Raw genomic sequence first — 14,866 nt, 5'->3', positions numbered from 1 at the left:
AAGTAACACAATGATTGGGAGACGCCATGTACGTGGACTAATTTTTTGCTTTTCACATTTAAAGAATATGATTCATTCAAGTTTTTTCAAAAAAATAAAAAAAATGAAAATATGTATAATTCATAGAAGTTGACCAAATATATTATGTAATTACATACTTACGTTACTATTTGCATGCAATTATAAGATATCGGCGCCGGATCGGATAATTATTTTGGTGATTCTGTTTCCTTCATTATTGAAAAGTATCACCTTTGACCGAGCGAAGTAATATTTACATTGTTTTAACTTTCTATAATCTTTCGTAACTCTTCTTATTTCACGTTTATAGAGAGCCATAAGTAAACAACTACAACAAAATTTTAATCTCAAAATAATTTGCAGTCGACGAACATGAATCATTATAAGGAATTGTTCAATTATTTTTAGGAGGAAGCAATAATGAGGAATATATGTATATAAAGTTTAGTACTCGTAGTATACATTATAAACCAAAATATAGACTTAATTAAGGTTATTTATTGGTGCATGAGTAGTTTAGTCAAACAAATTGCTATTACATATTGCCGAATAACGTACGAATAGTAAGAGTAAATTTCTTAATAATAAAAGGAAAATTTCACATTTGCTACCAGCGAAAGGACCCTAAATCACATTTGCTACCGCTTTAATATTTTATTTTATATTACTACCACCTAAATCACCATTTTTTTAAAATCACTACCACTTAACGGAATCCGTTAGGATTTCCGTTAAGTTTATTAAAAAAATAATAAAAAATTAATTAAAATATAAAAAATTAATAAAAAAATAAAAAAATATATATAAACCACCCTCCCCCATACCCTGCCACCCCTCCCCTCAACTACCACCACCTTGCCCTCCCCCCTGCCGGCGGCCGACGCCCAGAGCTTCGGTCGGCGCCGGCGCGTACCCACCCCATCCCTTTCCCCCACCCCTACGCAGCCAAACGAACCGCCCTTTCCCTTTCCCCGTTCTCGTTGCCCGACCCCCACCCCGAACCAAAACCACCCCTTTCCCCTTCCCCCACCGGAATCCGTCCCCGCCAGCCCTGTTCCCCCCACCGAATCGACCCCCCTCCCTTTCCCCTACCGTTCTCGGCCTTCACAAACCTTAAACCGCTCGTCCACCACCCCAAAACCACCCAAATTGAAGTTAGGGTTTTGTTTCCTTTCTCGATTCAGGTTGGGGTGGGGGAAATCGGTTGTTTTAGCTTCGATTCAGGTTGGGGAAAAGGGGAAATCGGCCTTTTTCGGCTCGATTCCGGTTGGGGTGATGTCGGGGTTGGTGTTTATGGGTTGGGGGTGGTTGTTTTGGCTGTTTTGGGTGGGGGGAAGGGTGGTGTCGGGGTTGGTGTTTAAGGGTGGGGGTGGGGGCAGCGAGGAAGGGATAAGGGAAGGTGGTGGGGCTGTCACCGACGCCGACGGGGGGAAGGGAGGTTGCTGGGTTTAAAAAAAAAGTCATGGCGGTCGAAGGTGGCAAACGGGGAGGTAGTGAGGGTGTCCGAGGAGGGAGGGATGGCAGTGAGGGTGGTTGATGTCACTAACGGAAAGTGTTAAGTGGTAGTGATTTTTAAAAAATGGTGATTTAGGTGGTAGTAATATAAAATAAAAATTTAAACCGGTAGCAAATGTGATTTAGGGTCCTTTCGCTGGTAGCAAATGTGAAATTTTCCATAATAAAATTAAAAAGTGAAATTGTTAATATGGTATACTTTCGACTAGGGATGGCAACGGGTCGGATCTGGACCGGGTCCAGATGGACCCGGATCAAGATTCGTTTTTGTATATAGGATCCAGATCCGACCCGGATCCGTCGGGTCTAGAAAATGAAGACCCGGATCTGTCGGGTCTAGAAAATGAAGACCCGGATCCGGATCCATGGGGTCCAATGGATCCGGGTCCGGATAAGGGTCCAAAACGGGTTCATATATTTTGCCTAATTTTTTGCAATAAATGTAATGTTCGGGTCAAAAAATATATTTCAAACTTACGTTGTATAATATGAGCATCCAAAATTCATCTCTTAATCTTTATCATTACTAACATTATCAACATTTTTAATTTAAAAACAAACAATTTTAGTTTTTTTAATAAGAAAAATTAAAAAACGGGTCCACGGATCTGGATCCGGGTCTAGGGCCCAGACCCAGATCCAGATCCGTTTTTGTCAACAAGACCCGGATCCGACCCGAATCCGTCGGGTCCAAAATTTGAAGACCCAGATCCGTGAAAAAAACGGATCTGGTCCAGATCCATTGCCATCCCTACTTTCGACCCACTCCTTGCGAGTGTATCTTGATAGCGAATTGGTAAAGAACTAAAGAAATTCAATGGAGACTTTATGTTTTAATTGCACGTGTTAATTGGACTTCATAAAAATCCGCTATTAAAGCATAATCTTGTTTAATCTAAAAGGACGTTTTTCTTTATCTACCCATTTTTGTAAGGATGCAATCCCTAAACAGATAATATTATCCTTCGTTACCCTTAAAACTTGGTCATTAATACGTGATTAGTAGTAAGTCAATATTTATATTTAACCCGTATAAGTATTAGAAGAAGGTACAATTTTTTTTTTTTTTTTTAATTATTTATTTATTTATTTTAAAACTAAGAGACAAGTTAATTTATTCAAATAACTACAATATATTAAATTACGAGTAATAAAGTTTAATATATAATACTTCGTAATCTATAATATTATTAAAATTCAAAGGAACAACATGCTACTAATTAAGCCAGTGGCGGAATCAATGGGGGCTGGCGTGGGACATGGCCTCCCCCTTGGTTTTGGTCATGTATTATACTTTGCAATTATTTATGTTAAGTGTGTCATAGTTCATGTCAGTTGGTAATAGAGTAATAAGATCTATGTTAAAGTTGTTAGGTTTGAATCTTAATCCTAACATTTTTTTTAAAGCGATTGATTTAAGCTATACAAAAAATAATTGAAGAAGTTATAATTGATCAATTGCATAAATCTTAACACAATGCATATTTCCCTTAAACCCTTACTATTTTGCATAAGAATTTCATTATTACAGGGATTACAACATCAACCTTACAAATTACCAACAATTTTGTAAAAATAAATCCAACATAATAACCATGAATAATCAAACCTTAATACGGATTCACAACTTGACAAGAACCCAATAAATCACAAATTAAACCCAATAATCATCCTACTTAAAGAGGTAAAAGTACTTAAATTAATTAATTAGGGCGACGACAATACTTCCTAACTTCACCATTAGACCCTAAAAGAGGGCTAATCTTTCCCATCTTAACCATGGACTTAGCAAATTGATCAAAGAACAACCCTTCATCTTCAGCATAAGACTTGACCAACTGAGCTAAATTCGCGTAATTTCCTGAATAAAGTTGTTGATCCGTGAACAAAAGTCCCCTGCCTCCCAAGATAAGTTTATAGTAAGTGTTATCAAAGGTCTTTGGAGATGCATAATCCAATGGAGTTATGTTGTTGTCACCCCCTGATGAAGGACAAACTGACTTTAATTCATTTAAGTAAGCCTTTTCGAGGCTCAAATCTGGTTGTTGATTGTTACCATTTTGGCTATACAACCTTTGCTTAAAACTTGTACACCTCGCCACCCCAATAGTATGTGCTCCTAGTGAATTTAAGAGGAGACGAAATTTTAAGTAACTGTGAAGATTATCTGTGGACAGAGGGAGTATGATTATTTGTAGATGTGAAGCTCTTACCTGAGAGCGCGACAAGATCAACTTCATCTAGGCCTTGTTGTTGAAATGATGCAATGAGCTTTTGGGCTGTAAGAATAGGAGGAGGAATTGTTGCATTTGCAAGTAGCATGTTTGCTGCTTTTGAGTCCCTTCTTCCTAATGGGACTTCCCAATTAGGTCCTCCACTCTGTTGATCCAAAGTCGATTATTTTTTTATAAGTTCATGAAATATAACATACCATATGAACTTAAAAGGTACATTTAGCTTGTTATAAGGCATATTGTTTGTACTGTTTTATAAGGGAGGGGCTTACCAAGACACTGGCGGCGCGAGCTACCAAGGCCAAGATATCAGCACAAGAGACAGTTTCAGGGCATGCTTCTTCTAACCTGGCTTTAATTTCATCAATGACAGTAAAACCTCTCAAGGAATTTAGATTTGGTTTAGCCTTTTTCTCACTTACAAATGTCGCGCTATCATCTAGCAGTATAGAAGCATCACACCCCTGTAGTAAACAAGTTCACAACCATATTACTTACATCGATCATACACTACAAAAAATAACTTATTAACCAACAAAAATAAAAATGTAAAAACCTGAACAAAGCAGTCATGAAAATGAAGCCTAAGCAAAGAAGCAGCCATCCGAGGGTCTTGTGCAACAGCATTCTCTAAGACCGAAGCAATAATGTTGTTAGCTTGAGGGCAAGAGAAGTCATAGAAGTATGGAGACAACGAGCTATAGTCGTTCCCACCACCACTACCCCATCCAAAGCCGTACCCATAGCTATAACCGGGGTCTGCTTGAGCAACCATAAAAGGCGGTATCAATGAAAGGAAAGCCAAAAACACTAGGTGCATTTTTGAAGCCATGTATGTATGTGTGTTATATGATAAGTGTTGATCAAACTTAACTAAGATTTTTGAGTTTGGAATTGTTGATTCTAAGGGTACAAAATTGGTTAGTATTTATAGACTAAAAATGTGGTGAAATTATGAAGAAACAACTAACCACTAAACTCAAGATTTCCTAAATTGATACATGACTTTGTTTATATGACTATATCAAAGTGGTTCCTCTGCTCCATTTAGGGTACTAATGTTAGCGCTCTAGTTTTACCTGCTCTATGAAACATTTTTGGAAGTATTACGACATTATATAAATTATACACTAAAGTTAGTATCTTTGATTCCAATTTCCTAACCTTTTCTCTTTGCTTAATTATTTTAGTTTAACTTGCCTAGATTACTAGTATAGTACTCCGTAGTATGTAATTTCTTTGTTAGGGATTAGTTTTGTTTCAAACCCCTTAATAACATGAATTACAAGAATATCCTTCAAAATAATTGCATTCAATATGTTTTTCTCCTTTATATTACATGAGATTTTTTTTTAAAATTTAGTTCAACAAGTTGTACATGAAAGATTCATACTTTAAACCGAGAGGTGACAATTTTTTCAGACATCTTTTTGTTGTACATGTGCCGATAAATTTTATAGGGTCAAATTGTTTTTAGTGCAGTAAGGTGATGATTGATACGTATTTTCTATTTCAATTATAAAACTACAAATTATGTGCTGGTTATGCACATAAGATAATTAACGTCTCTATGAGCCCTTCAAGTAAGAAGCAAATTATAAGGACAAAAAGACCCTATAAAATTAAGCTTTTGACTTTATTATTTTTATTTTATTTTTTAAAGTCATTTCCGCGTTTTTAAAAGTGTAAATATTTTGTTTTCATTGCAGCAATAATAATTAGGGAGTAGCATGTAACAGAATACCTATGAAAAAAAAAAAAAAAAAGATGTAACAGAATAAATTGCTTTAGAGTTAAGGCAACATAATCTTCTTTAAAATAAATGACAACACAAATTAAGTAAAAAGTAGCCTATTATTGGGTTAGCTTAATATTGTAGGCTATATATTTATAATGTAGTAGCTGGAATGTTGGATAAGATAATGATTGCTTGATTATTGCATAATTAGTGGACAACTTTCACCTGCTCTAGTGATGTGTTTAGTGAACTGATTATGAGGCTACTACTTTTGAACTTTGATCTTAGTTTAGCCAAAGACAACCATATAGAATCATAATTCATCAAGTTGGATCACTAAGGTCTTGGGTTAATGGTTAAATATGAAGATACGGGATATAATTTCACATAGCTTCACAATATTGTCAACATATGGAAGTATTTTTAACTCAATCCAAGACGATTGCATTTAATTTGGGTTGTTTTTAGGAAAATAAGAGATTTGTATTACCATATAGTCCATATTCAATACTAGCACGTACTAGCAAGTAGCTACATCAGGGAGCGTGTTCGCGTAATTAACCATTGAGTGAAGTTGATCAATTTATCAGATTGGGAGGTTTTCTTCATGCATTGTTATAGAGAAGCCAACCGAGTTGCGAATTAGATGCAATAATGTCATTGTGGTGTGTATTAGGTTGAGAAGCTTATTAGTTATTAGCATTACTCGTGCATCATGCTTAATCTTTAGGAGAGATTTGGAAGAAAAACTCGTCATTCTTCCTCTTTTGAGTCAAAATAAAGGGCATAGAACTTGTTCAATGTTAAGAGTTGGAAAGTCAATTGCTACTATACGTGCATGATAAAGCAGCAACTTTACACGAAACAAGCTAATCATATAATGCATGCATAGCCTTTAATCAAGGGAGCAAAACAATTGGTTAGAAAAAGTTAAGTATAAGAAATTGTATACAATATATCAAAAAAAAAAAAAAAAAGAAATTGTATACATCATAATGGGCACCATATGGACCAATGAAGTAGTGGCGGATCTAAAAAAAATATTTACGAGAGGGTCAAGAAATAATATGTAGTATACACTAGAAATTTAATAAAGTCATATGGAGTACGAATTTACTTTTGTGCCCTCGCGGACAATTTACTATCACTTCTCAGTCAAGTGTTAACAACTTTCAAGTTTTCAACCCCATGTATGTCATCTCACATGGCTAGATTATCTAAATAGCATAGCAAAATCCCACAAAAGCTTTCACAAGTAACTGATCGTTGAAATTTGCTGCACAAGTAAACTTTCAGTGTTTACGCGTTGACTTATTCAACAACAATCTTGATTCTTCAGAGTTACCAAGTGATATCATGCAGCAAAACATACAAGAACCACTTAATAATACCAACAATAATAGAACAACAAAGTCTAAGGGGGGACCAAAGTTGGTTAAAAGGGTATGATTCAGTAATAATAATGTGAGAGATTTGTGCACGAGCCAGCAACAGTTTTGAGAGGGATTAGTTACTAACAGTTGGCTTAGTATTGATTGGAAGCGTGATTGTATGGTATTATGTACACTACAGATGAACTATGTACAGATAGTAAGATACACAAGCTCTAGAGTCTTGATCTAAAGTGTCGAAATGTAGCATCACAGTATTCACAGCTTCTGTTTAACAAAATATTCCTGAAATCATTGTGTACAATCTGGCAGGCCGTGTATTTGCTGAATCTACAGTGATGCAACCAATTGTCTCATCGGTGTAAGGAGCCTTGCTAAGCGAAGTGGTACATGTGCTTTGACCAATGTTCCATTCTCTGTATAATCCTGAAAGTAGAGGGTATGTATAAGAGATTGTGACTCTTAAACAGCATTTGTTTACTTTGAATCTGATGTTCACAGTTGGTAAAATAAGAGAAGGAAATGATTCAGTGATATACATGCATCGACAGGAGACACGGTTGTTGAGCAGCATATATGTTAACTTCCAAGGAAAAAAGTTTAAAATGGATGATCAAGCAATTCATACAGACTCAAACATTCAAGCATGGGTGGCAAACAAGTCATTTGGATCAAATTTGGTAGCACAATCATTTGGCTCAAACTTGGGTTGGTTCAGGACTATGGTCATAGCTTGTTATGAAATTACAAATTATTTTTCGGGTTGGGTTAATTTTAGATTCAGATCAAACCATAGACAATGTGATTATAGGGTACAGGTTAGAACGGGTGAGGGTGATTCAAATCATGTATTAACAAACGTGTCAATTTCAACAACTCTGCTCAAGATTGCAGGACAATATGTGTAACAAGGAATGTCCAGTTCAATTCATAGTGTTATTTCAAATAGCCAAATTTACAGCAGCCACCAGTTAATACATATTATTTAGGTAAGTTGGGATGTAAATCTTGCAACAGGTTTAGGAAATTTCTATCTGAAATACACGCACACACACACACACACAAAAAAAAAAAAAAAAAAAAAAAAAAAAAAAAAAAAGGCCAAGGAGAGATTAACTCACAGTTCTTTCTACCATTCCAATTTGATGTATGCTACTGAGAAGTTCTCCTTTGTCAAAAGGAACCAGTGCTTCAACCCACACCATAGAATCCTGTCACAGAAACACGATCTGGTTAAAGCAAAGCATTGAAGTTGTGAATAGAACTTCGTACATATATTTTGGAATCAGGGTAGAAGGTATGGTAGCATGCATTGGCATTACACAGTACTGATATAGAAGCTACCTTCAGCTTTTCCTGAATGGCGTTGCAAAATTCATCAAGTCCATCACCATTCAAAGCAGATAAACAGACAACATTGCCTCGTCTCTTTGCTTCTGCCTTAATTTTCTCTGGATCACTCACCTTATCAACCTGATATGAGCAGTAAATTAAGTTATACTGCAGATACAGCCTAAGATAGATGCAGTAAATTAAGTAAAGTTTCATTCTCAGAAATGAAACTTCAAGCTAGTAATTATGAAATGGAAAGTTCAAACTGTATTGGTTCATATGAATATATAAGGAGGCTAGTATGCTACTGAGTACTGACAGCCTTTCATTAAGAATGTTCTAGTACAAAAATTTAGATTGCTGCATCTCTTTAAAGGACATATGGACTGGAGAAGAGAAAATTGCAGCATATTTTCGGATTCTAAAGTGCTTATCTCAATCAATACCTTGTTCCAAATAATTAACATCGGAATTAGCGACACATCCAATTCTGACAGAACTTTATCCACGGCATCAATTTGTTGCTCGGCCAAAGGGTGACTGAAATCAGAAGCATCTGAATGAGATGATGAGGGAAAGACGAATTAATTCCAAACCTGAGTATCAATTAATACCTAATGTCCACCACATGCACTAGAAGTGATGATTCAGATATTTCCTCCAATGTGGCTCTGAAGGCAGCAACCTGCAACAAACAGCTTAGACAATTTAATCAAACTAACCAAAGTTCAAAACATACATCACATTGCTGGAAGAGGATTTACCAGTGTAGTTGGTAGCTTTTGAATGAATCCGACAGTATCAGTTAAGAGAAATTCCTTCCCATTCTTCATCTAAAAACAAGAAAAGGATATTACATCACAGAAAGTCAACTTAAGATAAGATTTCACTTTCATTCACTAAAAACCACAATAAACTCTAAAATGCACTTTTCTGAAATAATTATCTCAAGAAACTAGTTAGCTAGAGTTCTTCATCTTCAAACAACTGGAAAAAAAAAAATGAGGACTTGATGTTCATTGCAACTTTGGTAGTGACATGAAGTTAACTAACCAAATTACAATATGCAGAATTTAGATAATTAGTAAACGTGCAAACTTCTAAATTATAATTGACATTTTTTGCTCAGATGAAAGAAAATAAATGGGAAGGGAAAATCCCTAGATCTAACACACTCACCTGCACCCTTCTGGTTGTTGGATCAAGTGTAGCAAACAATCGATCCTCAGCAAGCACGTTTGCACCAGTCAATTGATTTAACAACGTACTCTTTCCAGCATTTGTATATCCTACCTTAGTTTTTCAATAAATACAAGTTTCATTGTTATCGCTGAACAGAGATATTCAGAATTAAATACTTATACAGTTGTTTCAAGGTAAGCATCAACTTACTAAAGATACAACTGGAATAGGCACTGAAACACGACGATTGCGATACAGCTTTCGATGACGCCTAACAGATTCCAGCTCTTTTTTCAGAACACCAATCTACCAGGAAATGATCGCCAGAAAGAAAATTAAAGTATACGGTCAGCAACTCAGAATCCAGACAAAACAGATGATAGAAGTAAAAAAGAAAAAAAAAAAAAAAAAAAAAAAAAAAAAGGACAAGAACAAGAAGCATTGACAATTTATTAAGCCTTTTCTTGTTATAATCATCAATGGTATTTTTGTCCACTGATCCAAAGGCATTGACAATTTATTAAGCCTTTTCTTGTTATAATCATCAATGGTATTTTTGTCCACTGATCCAAAGCTAGATCAAAGAAAGAGTAATACACTTATACTTGTATAATCATGTAATTTACTATATATGGTTATGAACTAAAGGAGGTACTATGGAGAATGTAATTGGTTGTTCTAGCTTTCTAGGTGGTCACGGGAATAAATGTACCTTTAAGTCTTGAACATTCAGGTGGAAAATGACACCAGATTACACGCAAAATTCACTGCCATCTTTTCAGTTTTTATTTACACTAAATGAATTGCAAATTAATTACTTGAAGCAAAAGGGCAAAAGCGACTCAAAAGGCCAGACTAGAAGTTCCACTCACAGTCTCACACAAGCATTAAAATATAAACACTTCGGAAGTGGTTGTTAAAATCCCACTTACTTGGTCTCGTAGAATACGCTTGTCCACTTCAATTTGTTTCTCACCCATACCTTTCACCCTCCCTCCCGCTTGACGCTCTAAATGACTCCACATTCTTGTCAACCGTGGTAATTGATATTCCATTTGAGCCAGTGCAACCTTAGAGTGAAGCATTGAAGTTTTTCTCATCAGCACAGATGCCCATATAATTTCTTTTCATACTTAAGCATAGTAAAATATATACCTGTAAAGCAGCTTCATGAGTCGCTGCCCTCTGGTTGAAAATATCCAGAATAAGTGCAGTCCTATCACAGACTCTAACATCTTTTCCAAATACCTTCTCCAAATTACGCAATTGCCTGCAATAGGTTCACATTCAGGACCAAGTACCTCCGTAACTACAAAGAGTACATAACCAACAACGTTTATGCCCACCATGACATTACAAATTTACAATTATTTTTTATTTTTATTTTTTATTTTATTATAGAAAGCAATTTAGTCAATAAGAATCCAACTCTCAATAAACTCCATCAATTGGGAAATAAGTTAGAAATGTGCCATATTATAGCTTAGTAATCCAACCTTATATACAGAGATTAGGAGATCGATGCAATAATGAGATAAGAGTATTCTGACAGAATACTTCTGCTAGTTATTGCCATTTAAAAGTACCCTCATGTCCCTCAGAAACCTTCAATGGCAAATTTACAAGTTCATATGCTTATGATATATCTCACAATTAACTTAAAACTTATATGATTATAAGTCAATAGCTAGACGACACACATACACCAATTGTCAGTTCCTCAAATTATTTTTTTTAAAAAAAAAATCATTCTTACCCAGGTGAAAGCTCATCATCAAATATCACTGTTTCAACATCAAATGCATGAATTGCACTCTTGATCTCAGAAACCTTGCCTGAGCCAATATATGTTCTTGGATTTGGAGCAGCAAGCCTAATTCATATAGCAGGTATTGATGTTATTTAACCTGCAGGCCAGCAGGTCTCACAAAATAACAGTAAAGAAAATATGTATTTGATAGAAGATGTATGTGAACTAAATAAAAGATGAACACTTGCGTACATGACAACTTATAAGTCATTCACTTCGGGATTAGTAATCTAAGTATGGCTCAAATTAGAAGTGTTTTCACTTACAAGGAGTTACAACGGCTACAAAATAAACTCACTACAATGATTTGAACTTGAATTCAGATGGTTATATTGTCATTTGATGCAATACTCCCTATACAATCCTCCAACCCTGCCCTAACTTTGACAGTCACACACAGAGGTACAAAACATGTCGACTGGAAGGTTTAGGAAATGCACAGACAATATATATCTCCAATGACCTAATTATTCAGTCCTAAGAAGGTGCCCATACAAGGCCGTAACCACATTATGCAATCGACAAACCCAACATATACTCACTTTTGATAAGTAGAGCCAACAACCTGAAGACCTGCTGTGTCAGCTAGCTGAGCCAACTCTTTCAGAGATTCTTCTATTCCAAAAGATTCCACTTTAACACCTTTTTGCTCCACACCCACAAGATAAGCTTTTTCAGCAAGAACCTGACATTACAATATTAGGTCACTTAACTTATTCTCCCAAGAGCCTCAAGCAATCACATAAATAAGACAACAATCAATCAATAACAGTATAATACAAACTAAAAAATGCTTAGCAACAAGTTGGGTATTCTTTTCTACATGGTTAACATACCAACAAGAACAACCTAAAGCATTAAAAAAAGTGATCCTATGCAGCTATGCTCAGCCTCAACAGAAAGCTATACATGCATATAATATCATATTACCTCATCACCGCGATGCCTCTTATGAGTTGCTATCTACTAATTTGTTTGAAGGTTCTATTAGAGGTGGTTTATGATGAACCCTAAATTTGATCATTAAACTAACAATCAAACCACCACCCCCCCCCCCCCCCCCCCTCTTAAACAGCCTTCTCTAGTTCTATGCCATGCATCACCACAAAAAATCTACATACAGATGGTACCCTTGATGCATTGTTGCGTACTATTAGTACTTACATAAAATTGGCAAAATTAACACTCATAATTCTTACATTAGCTATGGTTCAATAGTCCATGGCTATTAAGTTACAAACTACAAAGACAATAATGTAAACGGGATTCGATAAGAGGGCCTGGGTTTCACCCAAGACCTTATTCACATGTTACACTGCAAAAATAAGCTCTCCACACCCCTAAAATCAAAAACCAATTCACAATAAAAAATATGTAAAGAACTAAAGGGACAAAAACAACTCATCAAATTCATAACTAAAACATTCAATTTAATATCAAATCAAAAGTATAATACACAAAAGAATAAGAAAAGGGAATGACCTCCTTTCCATTTCTGAGCTTAAAGCGACGTTCTTCCTCCTCTGCCTCTTCTTGTTCCCTCTTACTCTCTCCATTTACAGAAAATGGAACTGGGTCTTCAAAATCATCCTCAAAATCACTAATTACCTCCTCAATTTCTCCAGTTTCTTGTTCATCTGGGGTAACAGGGGAGAGAATCTGATCCACACCATGATTAATTTGGAGGGAATTCACACAAATTAAATTCTTGGGGTTCTTATGTTGATGGGATTCTAAGCAATTTCTTGAATTTATAGTAGATTTTTGAAATGGGAAGGATTGAAATTGAAGTGGGCACAAATAATGGGATTGAGAATTTTGAAAAGAAGATGAAGATGATGAAGTTTTGGTGCTAATTATCCAACAGAAGCTGCTTGAACTCATCTCTTACTGATTATATTTTGCAATGGATAATGCAACCTTTTTTTGTGTGTGTTTTAGATATTCATACTTGGTGAGTTTGGTCTTGGTCTCTTGGGTCGGTTGAAATAAAATTAGCAAATGATTTACGTATTAATCTTTATTTTATTTGCTTTTTCTCTATTTTACCCCAATTTTTAAGAGCAACAAATACGGATGTATTATATATTTATATGGAATACGTGGTACTTATGTATTGTTATGTCACTAAAAGTTTTTCTCTGTTTTTTTAGGTCGCTCTTAAAAGATTGTCTCATATCATAAATGTTCATGGAGAATTAAAACTTTTACTCTCACAAGATGATACCACCAATTTTCTTTGTCATAAATTTCACTTGACTTAAATCTATGAGTATTCAAGTAAAATCAATTATAGGAAAACAGTTAAAATTGAGGGGATATATAGTATGAGATAAATATTAATGAATTTGAGTATTTGATAAGGAAATTGGGATGAAATAGCATAAATTGCAAAGTGATTTTCATCAACCTATCAACATATCAAGATAAGCAAAATTTGTCTAGGGTTTTAGCTTTTAGGTCGAAATAGTTTAACTCATTTGTAAATTGAAATATTTGTGACCTTTATTAATTTAACTTAGTTTTTAACTTTTAAAGTTGATAAATCTACCCAGTATAAATAGTAGTTTTTCGTTTGTCTCCATATGATAGAGTTGGTCTCGGTCTGTTAAGTACTACCTCTATTAATTTTTATGTGCAACTTTGGGGTATTATTTGTGAGATATTAAATATTCCAAAGTTGCACATAAAAATTAACGGAGGTAGTAATTTGTTTCAAATACAATTTTTGTAATACAATCTTCTCAAAAGTATCTTATGCCAACATATCCTTCATGAATAACATGATAGAATACACTAGTAGTTTTTGCTTCTGCATAAAACCATGCATGGCCATTTCAAGCCCAATAAAACAAAACATCATCTCATTGATCTTCTAATCTAATAAAGAGCCCAAGTTGTAGTCTCCAACACTTAATATGATTTAAAGGCATTTTCTGATTTCCTGAACTGAGCTGAGCTAAACTGAACTGATTGGAGCTAAACTGAACTGAATTGAACTAAATATTATGAGAGAGGAAAATTAGAAACTGAACTAAACTGAACTAATTAGAGCTAAACTGAAATTAAGCTGAAGAGAATAGGCCCTAAAAGGCTATGGATTTGAGATGCATAGTTCTTAATAAACATCCTCAATTCCCCAAATTTTGATAGGTTGAAGTTATTAAGATAGAGTGCACGCGAGAGTAAAGTGATGGTTATTTGCTATTTATGGTATGAGACATACTCGATAAGACACCGAAAAAGAAATAAAAGATGATCTTAATTGGACGGAAGAAGTAGCAAACTTTGGTGCTATAATAATCATACACGTTGAAGAGTCTTTTTGATGTAATAATTAACGAGGACCAGCTTCCACAATTATTTGAAGAATCAATTCGTAGGATGTCCATATATTATCTATCCATATCACCCCAAATTTTGTTGGTGCCTGCAGCCGTAGGTCAAGTGCAATATGTAGACCCATTTCCACAGCTCACATGCCCATAGTCTTCCTACTTTAAGGACCCATACTGACCCTACCTTGTTTTAAAGGTTCATCAATCATCAAACCCTTTTGACTTGGGCGTGCAATTAACGGCTAACTATTATCCAAACCATCTAACTATCGAATGGTCTTATGGTCGGGTTCACTAAAACCCGT

The 14,866-nt window shown here is 35.2% G+C and overlaps 2 protein-coding genes across 2 annotated transcripts; both read right to left on the bottom strand.

Moving 5' to 3' along the window:
- Positions 1-3,133: 3,133 nt before the first annotated feature.
- On the bottom strand, positions 3,134-4,602 carry LOC145638327 (peroxidase 9-like). The gene is made up of 4 exons (XM_081689296.1): positions 4,327-4,602; positions 4,043-4,234; positions 3,750-3,915; positions 3,134-3,655 (listed from the first exon to the last, which is right to left on the bottom strand). Exons 1-4 carry the CDS (start codon positions 4,600-4,602, stop codon positions 3,240-3,242), a joined length of 1,050 nt encoding a protein of 349 aa, XP_081545422.1. The 3' UTR covers positions 3,134-3,239.
- Positions 4,603-7,014: 2,412 nt separating this feature from the next.
- On the bottom strand, positions 7,015-13,211 carry LOC145639392 (uncharacterized). Its single transcript, XM_081690626.1, has 13 exons — positions 12,706-13,211; positions 11,766-11,908; positions 11,170-11,286; positions 10,569-10,683; positions 10,346-10,483; positions 9,624-9,719; positions 9,411-9,524; positions 8,996-9,064; positions 8,846-8,916; positions 8,678-8,771; positions 8,244-8,372; positions 8,021-8,110; positions 7,015-7,325 (listed from the first exon to the last, which is right to left on the bottom strand). The coding sequence occupies exons 1-13, from the start codon at positions 13,105-13,107 to the stop codon at positions 7,230-7,232; spliced, it is 1,674 nt and encodes a 557-aa protein (XP_081546752.1). The 5' UTR covers positions 13,108-13,211; the 3' UTR covers positions 7,015-7,229.
- Between the last annotated feature and the right edge of the window lie 1,655 nt (positions 13,212-14,866).

Source organism: Chenopodium album, chromosome 7 (assembly GCF_948465745.1).
Source record: "Chenopodium album chromosome 7, dcCheAlbu1.1, whole genome shotgun sequence".
Classification (NCBI taxonomy): domain Eukaryota; kingdom Viridiplantae; phylum Streptophyta; class Magnoliopsida; order Caryophyllales; family Amaranthaceae; genus Chenopodium; species Chenopodium album.
The sequence above is the reverse complement of the archived record's forward strand: the minus strand, read 5'-3'. Positions and strand labels throughout refer to the sequence as shown.